We start from the raw sequence: 11,532 nt of genomic DNA, 5'->3' as shown, positions 1-11,532 counted from the left end.
TTAACGAAGAGCCGTCGCGACTGTAGTCGTGTTGTAGGCGGATGTATGACAGGACCAGCAGGACTGTCTTGTGCTGTACTGTAGTTTTATAATAAAACAGTAAATTTCACTTAGTAAACAGGTTACTAAGTGAAACTGATATGTATTTGGATGTCTGGTTTCCCTGCCGTACTCGAAAAACACTTTCAAATTCAGGGATTTATTTATTTTTATTTATATTATATTATTGGATTAAAGTTTAATGTTGGCAATATCAAATCTATAAAGGCACGTCCCCCATATAACAAGGCTTATAGCTCATAACGTCACGTTTTAATACAACACCTAATGTAGTGCTGCCACCCTGTGTTGTTATTGTAAAATTGCATTTGTGATTTATAGAAATCTTTATTTGCTACAGCACTATACATGGCGTTATATTCCACTCTACAGATACAAGCAAAAATTTAAAAAGTTATTATATTATTTGTTCTCACATTTATACTGAAATTCTGATTTCAAGCGTTGAACATGAGCATGTCTTTAAGAATTTACGGTTTACACTAAATCAAACTAAGGAAACTAAAGGAAAACTGAAATCCTGCTTTAGTCTAAAGGTCAATTCAGAAGCTATAATTCATAACATGAATAGAAAAACATTAACTTAAGTGAAGACAACTATTCACAAGGATAGACAGCAAGGAGAACAAGGAAGTCAACATTCTAAAGTTAGTTATTTTGTGACCTCTACAAAAAACATATCGTATAAATATCCTCAATATGGATAAACTTCTAGTCCTGCTTTTGCTTTGCCTTCCAACAGCAGCTCCAAAAGGTAAGAACATAGTTTTAACAACTTTTTTGGACCTAGAATATCTCCTTAACCAAACTTTTTTCCTGCTTCTTGATAAATCTAGTAGTCTATTCCTTAAGAATTTTGATAAATGATGCAAGAAGCATAGAATTTTTTTATTATTTGTAAGCATGTAAAGTCAGTGAAGTAATTTTTTACCTGCTAATTACAAAACTTTGTTAATGCAAAGTTGTTTCATTTTATTATTGTTCGATAATCTATTTAACAAATGACGGATTAATAAAACAGGAAAATAATTGTCTTCTTATTCCCAGGCTCTCATTCTTTGTGGTTGCTTGCAACCTACATGAGAGGACAAACACCATTTCCTCAATTTAGTTACACAGTCATGTTGGATGATGTCAGAGTTCTGTATTATAACGGTGAGACAAAGACCTTCACTCGAAGAGGAAACACAACAGTTGAAGATCATGTGTTTGATTCAAATGATGTCCTCACCATCAGTGACTACATAGAATCATCTTTTCGGATTAAATGGGCAATAGCGACAAACACCCTGAATAAAACTGAGGGTAAATATTGCAGTCATTGCAGTTATTCTTTTCACTTTAGTTAAAACGGCTTGAAAGATATGAAAAAAAGCATGTAAAGATGAACACTTTGATCACATCCATACCGGAACGCATTATTAATATTAATAGTGAATACTTTAGCAGCCAAGTTTAATATTTTGAGGAATAGTTTTTAGGCTTCACAAGCACCAACGAAAACAAGAAGCTGTATTATAATAAATCATTTTAGTAATTGTGTTTAAAAAAAATACTTTGTTGCAAAGGCTTATTCTGTTTGCTCTCAGTTAAAGGTGCTCTTGTGTTGCAAAGACTGGTTTTGTGTGAGATGAAGTATGATGGTAAACCGGGACAAATGATCACGCGGGACGCCTTCGAAGGATTCACCACAGATGAGCTGCGATACACTGACAAGAATTTTACATACCAGGGAAATTTAAATATCACAGCTCAGCTGCTGAAAATACAGCTTGAACTCACTATGCAACGTCATAAACATTTATATCTCCCAACCTGCCTAAAAACTCTCAAGGGTTACACTGAAACAAGGAAAAATCAAATCAATAAAAAAGGTAAGAAAGCTGAAAATATTGTAAATTTTAAATATACGTTCTACTTTGCTATTAAATATATGTTCTAGCTGTGATATTGTTTAGAAAACAGACTCAGATACATCTGTATTCAACAGTGAAGCCCAAAATCAGGCTTTTTCAGAAAGATCAGATTTTTGGTTCTCAAGTAAGTTGCCTGGCAACTGGATTTTACCCTCGACACATCAGTCTGACCATGTTCAGAGACGGACAGCCTGTGTCTGATCATGAGATCACTGGAGGAGATCTGCTGCCCAATGATGACGGGACGTACCAGATGAGGAAGATTCTGAGGATCAGTGCAGAAGAACACAGAAAGAAACACAAATACACCTGCACTGCCACACATCTCAGTCTGGACAACAAACTGGACATCAGTTTAGGTGACACACTATCAAAAATAAAAGTGAACATATGTTGTCTATATGTGAACTTAACTCATGTTATGTTTCAGAGTATGAGCATGGGACACCATTAAAGTCAATGATTTTCTCAGTTCTAACGGCTCTGGCTTTGGTGTTGATTTTGGGAGCTGTTGCTGCTGTTATTCTATACAGAGAAGGTTATAGACAGGTAATACACGTCTATTGTGTTTTTGTATGCCAAAAAATGAAATGTCCTTTTATTCATAAGTAGCATTCACATAATGGGTTTTTATTTTGATCATTTTACTACTTTTTTACTGGAGAAAAAATATACATGACAGGACTTTTAATTATCTAGTTTGTATATTGTTTTTAAGTTTTAATTTTTTTTTCAGCGTCTGAAGAAAGTGTGGACACAATATTTTTATGGCATTAAGCTGCAGAAATCAAGTGAAGAGACATCTTTAAACAATGTTCAGTAATAAATCATTGCAAGTTGTTTCAGTTCAAATAAAATGATAGAAATGCATAAAGCAACAAATATGCAGACAATAACCTTCAGATAATATAGACACAGTTTTTTTACTTAGTTAACACTTGTATGTGATTTTTTCAGCTATCGTAAAGAGTGGGCAGGTATCAGTTATTATTCAATGTTATTCATTTTAATGTGCACTGTGCAGTGACTATAATATATGTTTTTTTATGTTTACTAATGCAATTTTGTAATACACTTTTTTAAAAATAAAATAAAGACTTTTCAACGCCATTTTACTATGGTTTAAATATGTTTTCTACCGGATCAGACATGATTGTAAGTCTCAATCTTTTTCCCTTGAATACAGTAGATTGAAAGATAAAGGTAATACTTGCAAATCTGATGTGGGTAGTTTTTCTAACTATGAATATTCGTTGTAACACGTATGTTTTCATAAAGGCAATGTTTCACTTTAAATTAAACATCCAGACAAAAAGTAATATTTAAATGCATTTATTTTAAAAACAATAATAAATATGCAATAAATACAAATGTACTCAGTAGAAAAATATTTGATCTGATAAATAATTACAAATAATGAAATCACAACATAAAGAAAGCATTGTTTTTAAATCACACAATGAGCATCTTCTTGGCATCAATTCTCTTCTCGACCATCTTTATTGGAAAAATGCATTGCCGTAGTCTGTAGCATTTTGTGTCATTGTGCAAGGAAACTGTTGAAGAAAAGAGACACGTTTAGATTCAGAAATTAAGTACAAAAAAGCAAAAATGTAATATCTTCAAACCAGATAATTATTTAATATCTATAGAACCATCCTTACCATATAGGACTGTGCCTCTCTGTTGTATGATGTTGAAAGAAAGTTTGCCTCCATCTGTTGTGTTGAATCCGTAAAGGCGGTGAATGTTGAACAGTACTGCGTGCTGTCCTGAAACTGTTCTTGTGGTCCATCCAGACACCAGGTTCCGCTCTGAAGTCTGTCTGATGTATCTTGTGAGTAGCTTTGTGGTGTTATTTCATGACTGGAGATCTCTTGACCGTGTTCCAGCTGAGCGGACAAGTACGAGATGTAGCCGATGGTGAGGCGAAGGGTCTCAATCTTGGTCAGAGTCTGCCCAGCAGGAGCCACAGATGGAGGCAAGAATTTTCTGACATGATGCAGGGCTTTGGTCAGGTCCCTCATTCTGAGTTTCTCTCTCTCGCTGGCCGTCTGACGCTTGGGTCCTGGATTTTTCGACCTGGAACGTCTTTTTCCTTCTGGTGGTAGAAGCATTCTTGGTTTCTTTGCAGGTTGGCTGTCGGCATTTCCAGCGGCCTCGTGGTGTCTGCCAGCTAACCACAAGTTCGCAGGAGGAGAAAAACATCCAGAATCGACGGAGGAACTTGGAGAAAGGCTGCCACAGGCGCTGTAGTACCCAGCATCGGTGCTGGATGAATGTTTGTTCTCGCATTTGTCTCCGTGGAGCATCAAAGGAGAAAAGTTGAACTCCATGGTTGATCTTTCCAAAGCTGAGGAGATGTTTGCTGTTCGTTCTCTAGTACCTGAGTGAATGCTGGACAGCTGAAGGCAGCAGCTCAATATATCCTAGAAGAAGAGGTGTGACGTTGCACCTTCGGAAGGCGCTTAGGAATTTCAAAGCAGAGGAGAGACATCACACCAGGGGCAGGGGGTCTCTGGGAAAACTCGCAGCACATGCACAGGTGGGAGGTTGTGACTGGGGCGGTTAAAAAAACAGGACAAGTTCAAGATTTAGTTTGATCTAACTTGGCTAAAGTATTTAAGTTTTCCGTGTTTTTTTATTTGAATGGATTTATCTTTAAGCATTTTTGTGCTTAATTCCTTTAAATCTGAGACCATGAAGTATTTTATTCTTGTTTGAGATTATTTTTAGTCTGATCATTACTGTAATGCTTATCCATTACATTTTAAAGCATTTTTAAACTTAAGCCAACAGAGTTGCACATTATATCAAATCTTTAAACTACAATTTCTCCCAATTCAATATATAATCGTGAAACCTTGTATCTCTAAATTCAGTGTTTTCCAGGAAATGGAAAAAACACTGTACGTTTTAAGTGACTATACTGTGTTGTCAAAGTTGACAAGCCCTTTTAAATACTTTAATTGGTTCCATATTCGCAATATCCAGTGACAAACATTAAAGGAAAAAAAATTAAATAAAAAAATCACAAAACATGTAGAGACAACGTTTCAGAAGGACAGCAGCCATATGAAGTCAAAACACTTCAGGGTCTTATTTTCTTTTTATCTTTACGTCTTGTTGAATGAGCCCAGTCTCTCAGAGTAACACCTTTTTTCATGAAGTGTGCAGCCTGTAATGTGTCACATGTTCACAGGTCTTTGTTTAGACAACTGACTTCCACCTCTGAGAGCTTCATGGGAACTCCAGAAGAACTTTTAACTTCTTCATCAAAAAAAACTAATGTTTGAGTAAAACATGGACAAAACCATTGGTTTAAATGTAACAATATGCTGGATTGTTTAAACCCACGGTGGGGTAATGTCGATTTCTTGTCCCTAGAATTTATCTTTATTTTTACTTTATCTCATTAAAACAAAAACTATTTTATAGGTAATCTATTTAAAAATGTCTTTGCTTTATATAATTGTATCATTTATAATATTTTTATAATATTTTTAAAGCCTGAGAAAATGAGCATCAAAGTTTGATTTCAAGCATCACTTTTGCTAGATTTCAATTTTTTCTCGTGACATTAGATATCAATGTTATATTTTCACAGAATGTTCTTTACATAGGATAATTTGATGTAGAAAACAGTAAATAATCAAAATAGGACTTTGGCTGGGTTTTCACTCTCAGGGTCACATTTGCATTTACGGTTTTGAATGCATTGAATACATTTAATAAAAAGATTATTTTAAAGTGCACAAGACAGTGTTTGCATCGCTTGATATGATTCCTCTGTATGATGCATCTGTTTTAAAGTCCAAACGAAGATGAAATCTGGACTTTATTGCTGTAGATCCAGTTGTTGTTTTTGTTTTCTGAGGTGTAAGGTGACCTCAAAGGCTTGTGGATTACAGCTTCAATGCGAGCAGGGAAGGGAAATGGTTCCCAGATCACGACGTGTCACTTTTTGCTGCTTCCTTCCCGGTGCTATCCTGCAATAATTAGATTTTACTCGGGGCCAGACAACAAATTAGTTTGAAGCAGGATCAGAGGAAAAGATTTCTATCACTTTGATGGTGAATCTCAGATTTAAGATGTTTTAAACCCTAGCCTAAATAAGACATCATTGTTACAAGTTTCAAGTAATATTAAGGCAACATTTTGTATCTAATTTTAGCAAATAAATTTGCAAAATGACAAAATAACTACAAACCTTAACTTTTTTTGTTATATTTTCAATTGTAAAGATATGCGATCATTAAACATTTTGCTGTTTCCTGTAAGGTCTACAGAATGTTGATTTAAAGTCTCGAGCCTCGCTGCAAATGAGCTCACTTCAACCTTTTTAGTGTCTTTCTTAGTTTTTCCTAAAGCATCAAAGGTCGATTAGCACATCAATGCCGTGTGTTTTTCTTCTCCAGCCCGGTTAAATGTTGATTTGAGGTAAATAACTAAATTGTCTAAATCCTTTCCTCCTAGTGATCTGTAAACTGTGGATTGAGCTTGCATTAGCATTTCAGTCGCAGGGTCAAGGGTACCTAAAGCAGAGTCTCGCTTATAATTATCTGACACCTCTGTCATGAAACATGAGGCCTGTCGACCTCTCTCACATTAGGGGATTATGAAGATAAGTATGTATGAAGTTCAAGCTTTTGAAGGGATCATCCGACCCAGACTTGGAGGTGTGAGGATGCTTTTCTTGTTGACTTGTAGTTCATTAAGAAGAGGTTCTGTTTGCACAGACCTGATTAGAACCTGACTGCTGATAGAGGTGAAACGGCTTTGAAAGTCAAATGTAACGTCTCTAACAAATAAATAGAAAATATTTAATAACATAAGGGTATAAATTGGAAATGTAAAGTAATATAAAATGAAATCTTTAATATATTTATAATGTATCGGGCCTAATAATTACACCTGGCTGTCTCTTTTTGCATGACTGATCATGCAGAATTACCAGATGCCTGATATAATGCTGATTTGTGATAGATATTTGATCATCTAAAAATGATCAAAAAATGATCAAAAGGCTCTCAGATTTTGAAACCAACACCAGGTTGAACTAATCTGTGCACATCTGTTAGGTTTTAAATTTTAAAATTACCTGGCTATTGTATTAACATCAATCCGTTCATTTAAAGTCTTATTTATTTACTCTTCTCCAATTATAAATTATAAACTTGGCTATTTAATTATATATATTTTAGTGTTATATAAAGTTGCTATAATGGCATTTTGGGTTTGATCTGCTTGCTGGGATATTGGATACTGGGATCAGGATTCCGAGATGTGTAATTTATATGTAAATTAAATGTGATATCAATGGATCCTTGATGCTGCAATCATGTGTCACAAAAGCCTGTTAAGCTTTAGTCTTGAAAATAATATTTATGCATAATATTACACAGATAGGCAATGAGCTTTTGTTTTGTGAAAAACATGTGAGAGGTCAAAACAGATCTGCATACAATTAACAGACGCAGATTAATCTTGATCAAGATTGAGTTGAATAATAGGACTACAATAAGAAACACTTGGTTAAGTTTATCTCACACTATTAAAACATTAAAAACACGTGTAACAAAAAATAAACGTGAGCGTATACAAACGCTAAGCAACAAAATGAATGCAGGACAGCTGCAATGTACAATAGCGTCCTCTTCTGGAGACGATAGATATTGACCTTGTGTTCATTTATTTTTACCAAATTTTCTCTTTTTTACATTAAAAAACATAAATGATTACAAGAAGATATTGAGAAATAGGGTTAAATTCAACAATAAAATAGATTATATGTATTAAAAGCATTGGTTTATACAGTATATTATAAATTAATAGTTGACATCAAATAATTTAACATTTAATAATTTTCATTTAAATATCAGGCTATAACTGCTGTTATATGCTGTGCATCTTTTGAAACTATTTAAACAACAAATTTTTAACTATAATTTTTTGTTATGCACGATTTTATGACATTATCTCTTGTCAACCATCATTGTGCCATCTCAAAAGAGTTACAAAGAGATTTCAATTCATTTTCAAATGAAATGACAATGTGCAATACATTATGAATATCAAATGTTTTATTATAAATATCAATAAATTAGTCTTGTTTTGTACAAAAAAGATAACATACAAAATATATATCATATTAAAATAGAAATCTTAAAATGAAAAAGTTATATATTAAAATACATTAAATACTGTACAGTTAAGGCAATACATAAGATTTGACATGTGTGACGGTCGAACGCATTTTCATCCCCAGAATTCTGGAGCTATGCTTTGACAGTGCACAGCTTTTCCATAATTCTGCAAAAAGAGAAAGGGATGCTAAGTTAATTCATTTTTCATTTAAAGAGCAAAATATTCACATTTTAGTTAAGTTATTTGCATTCATGACTGTTAAAATACATACCTGATATGTCAAAGCTGTATTCGCATATGATGGATATTCCAGGAGAGACTCCAGGCTGGAGTTGAGTGAGTTGTCATATGTCTGTGTCTCCACGTTCATGCAAACTTGATTAAGATTCATTTCTGTCTTCCTCGAGACGTGTTCTGGTCTGAAAGTGCTTTGGTGCAGTTCTTGATGTGTCGGGAGCTCATCTCTGAATCCCCAATATGACGTCGGCGAATTGTAACAGCAGATCCCTTCGGTCTGATTTTGAGGCGATTCTTGCTCTCTAGAAGTTCTCATGTCCTTCATCTGGAAGAGAGACTCTTCGCCGAGTCCAAGCTGAGCTGACAGATACGAAATGTAGCGGATGGTCAAGCGAAGCGTCTCGATCTTTGTCAATGTTTGACCGACAGGAGCCACAGTAGGAGGCAGGTAAGTCCTGAGATGATGGAGGGCTTTCGTCAAGTCCCTCATTCGGAGCTTCTCCTTCTCGCTGGCACTCTGTCTCTGCTTGCTCGGGTTTTTGGACCTCATTCTTCTGGTCCCGACGCGAGAACGTCCACCTTCCTCACGCAAAGAAGCGGTAGCTTTGCCACCTCCGGGGTGCTGTGAATGGGGTGGAGATGAACGGGAGATTGGAGACACGGCTTCAGGAGACGAGATGGTGTAGAATTCAGAGTCTGAGCTCGGGCAGCTCCAGTAGTTCTGTGTCATGTAGTTGAGGAGAGGAGGAGAAATATCCATTCTGTGTGGTTAGAGAAGCTCAAGTAATGCATGAAGGTCTGCTGAAGGAAGGTTTTATACAAGACAACAGCCACAGAGGTGTGAAGTGACACCTCTGCAGGCCTCTCCAGGCCTCCACTGTCAGTCTCATGCTAGGCTACCATGGTCACTGAGAGAGAGAGAGAGAGAGAGAGAGAGAGGTCTAGGCATGGTCTGGGAACCTGAAGATTTGAATCAGCAGGTGTGATTTTTCACCCCTACACAGCATGATAAAAAAATAATTCCACTACTGTTTTTAACATCAACTCGAGCTATATGAATATTTTCAGTACATGGCTGACATTGTTGTGTGATGATTTTGTACATTTGTACATTCTCCCAAATATCTATTTGCATTTAGTTGCAGAAAATAACTGTAGAAACAGGTGAAAAATAACACAAAAGACGCTCTATATTCTTTCTGACCTCGAAAACAAGTTCATATTCACCTTTTAGGAATACAACAGAAATATTAGTACATGTTTTTGTAAAATTTTAAAAATGTTTTTTCTATGTGATTACCTTGATTTATTTCTCACAGTTTTCATGTGTCTTGTCAAGCTGTGAGTCTTTCACATTGTTGTTGGATTACTTTATGTCACTTCTGAGGTTTGATTCTTTTGAAATTCAACAGACACTGAACTGGAATGACCGCAATACATCTAGAAATGCTGATTGCATGAAAATTTCTCTTAATTTCAATATAAAGTTTGATGGCTGTTTAGTATAGATTGTGGTGTGGTCAATAGGTCACAGTTGTATAGGGACACAGACACTTGTCATTCTCTCACAGCCGGGGTGTTAAATGACACCTCTAATGGGTCACATTAAAGGCAAATCCACCGTTCTGTGTTCTGTGTGAAACTTTAATGGAATTTCACACCACACATGTAACTGAGGTAATGAAGCTGACTAAACAATATTAAGACCCATTACCTCAATGTAATGTCATTAACGGGAGAAAATCTATTTCTTTTCTCTTTGATTTGATTTGATTTGATTTATTTGATTTGATTTGATTTGATTTGATTTGATTTGATTTGATTTTATTTGATTTGATTTTATTTGATTTGATTTTATTTGATTTTATTTGATTTTATTTTATTTGATTTTATTTGATTTTATTTGATTTTATTTTATTTTATTTTATTTTATTTTATTTTATTTTATTTTATTTTATTTTATTTTATTTTATTTTATTTTATTTTATTTTATTTTATTTTATTTTATTTTATTTTATTTTATTTTATTTTACAGTTTCTTACAGAACATTTCTCTACTTTATGTATACTTAGACTTGTGAGGCGTGTGGGAGTTCTGAAATGTTTAGACTGGCACCTTAACGTGGTGACTTGAGAACCGCTAGGTGTTAAACCTGTGAGACGCAGTACACCAGAGTCTCCGCGACCTCTCCAAACAGAAGTCAAGAGTTTAATTATTCAAAACATCACTCAACATCAACCCAAACAACTGATTGCTTGGTTGCTAAAATGGTACACAAATTATTTGCTTCCGTGGTGAATTGATAAAACATGCCTTAAAATCACCAAAGAGATGATTTGTTCTAAAAAAAATCTTTCATAATTTTTACACCACCTTGTCATTCAAAACCTGTGTGTGACTCTTTTTTCTGTGGAACGCCATAGAAGATATTTTGAGAAATGTTCAGACCATTCATCCATTTGTGTCCATACAATGGAAGTCAATGGGGGCCAGTGTTGTTCGGTTACCAAGGTTCTTCAAAGTACTTTATGCTCTGTTCTGTTTTGAATGACATAACGAAGAGTAAATGATGAAATCAATTTCATTTTTGGCAGAACTATCCCTCTAAGTAAATTTACAACAGTAAAGACATTCTCTCTGACATGTCCTTTCGAGAACCTGGTTTGACCTTTGTGGTTGTGTTTGCATGTAACCCTCATCTCACCCTCTGGGAATCTAGAGGTGCCAGGACTGTGGTGGTCTTTGGCACCTCATAGGGCCGGCGGGTGAGAGAGTTACCTTGGATTACTTCACAACCACAATCCACCACAGTCTTAGAAGATCCAGTGTCTATTCATGATCCTAAATATATTGAAAGTTTTTTTACGGCTTATATTTCAATTCAATACGGATGCAACTGATGTCATAGATTCAATAAAGAAACAACTATCCAAATCGTCTGTCCTCTTGACATTCCCATGGGAATCTCATTTTTTTTCCCATCTTCTCGAGGTGTGCAGCATTTTGCACCCTGAGTGTGAATCAAAACAAAATATCTCGGGAAAGAAGTGCTGCAAATCACAAGAAACATGACATTGCATTGTGAGAAAAACAAGTATGTGGTGTCATTTCTAAAATAAAAGCTAGGTAAATATACGTACGTCCCAGTGGATAATAATAGACCACTTGATT

The 11,532-nt window shown here is 35.1% G+C and overlaps 3 protein-coding genes across 3 annotated transcripts; 1 reads left to right on the top strand and 2 right to left on the bottom strand.

Annotated features, from left to right (window-relative positions):
• Nucleotides 1-658: 658 nt before the first annotated feature.
• Nucleotides 659-3,086, top strand: LOC130414386 (hereditary hemochromatosis protein homolog). The gene is made up of 6 exons (XM_056740253.1): nt 659-814; nt 1,108-1,365; nt 1,650-1,934; nt 2,051-2,335; nt 2,407-2,525; nt 2,713-3,086. Exons 1-6 carry the CDS (start codon nt 760-762, stop codon nt 2,797-2,799), a joined length of 1,089 nt encoding a protein of 362 aa, XP_056596231.1. The 5' UTR covers nt 659-759; the 3' UTR covers nt 2,800-3,086.
• Nucleotides 3,087-3,475: 389 nt separating this feature from the next.
• Nucleotides 3,476-4,363, bottom strand: mespab (mesoderm posterior ab). The gene is made up of 2 exons (XM_056740679.1): nt 3,641-4,363; nt 3,476-3,532 (listed from the first exon to the last, which is right to left on the bottom strand). The coding sequence occupies exons 1-2, from the start codon at nt 4,310-4,312 to the stop codon at nt 3,476-3,478; spliced, it is 729 nt and encodes a 242-aa protein (XP_056596657.1). The 5' UTR covers nt 4,313-4,363.
• A 3,871-nt stretch (nt 4,364-8,234) lies between these two features.
• On the bottom strand, nt 8,235-9,120 carry mespbb (mesoderm posterior bb). Its single transcript, XM_056740678.1, has 2 exons — nt 8,395-9,120; nt 8,235-8,288 (listed from the first exon to the last, which is right to left on the bottom strand). The coding sequence occupies exons 1-2, from the start codon at nt 9,118-9,120 to the stop codon at nt 8,235-8,237; spliced, it is 780 nt and encodes a 259-aa protein (XP_056596656.1).
• Between the last annotated feature and the right edge of the window lie 2,412 nt (nt 9,121-11,532).

The sequence above is a fragment of the Triplophysa dalaica genome, chromosome 24, assembly GCF_015846415.1.
Source record: "Triplophysa dalaica isolate WHDGS20190420 chromosome 24, ASM1584641v1, whole genome shotgun sequence".
In the NCBI taxonomy this organism is placed as follows: Eukaryota; Metazoa; Chordata; class Actinopteri; order Cypriniformes; family Nemacheilidae; genus Triplophysa; species Triplophysa dalaica.
The sequence above is the reverse complement of the archived record's forward strand: the minus strand, read 5'-3'. Positions and strand labels throughout refer to the sequence as shown.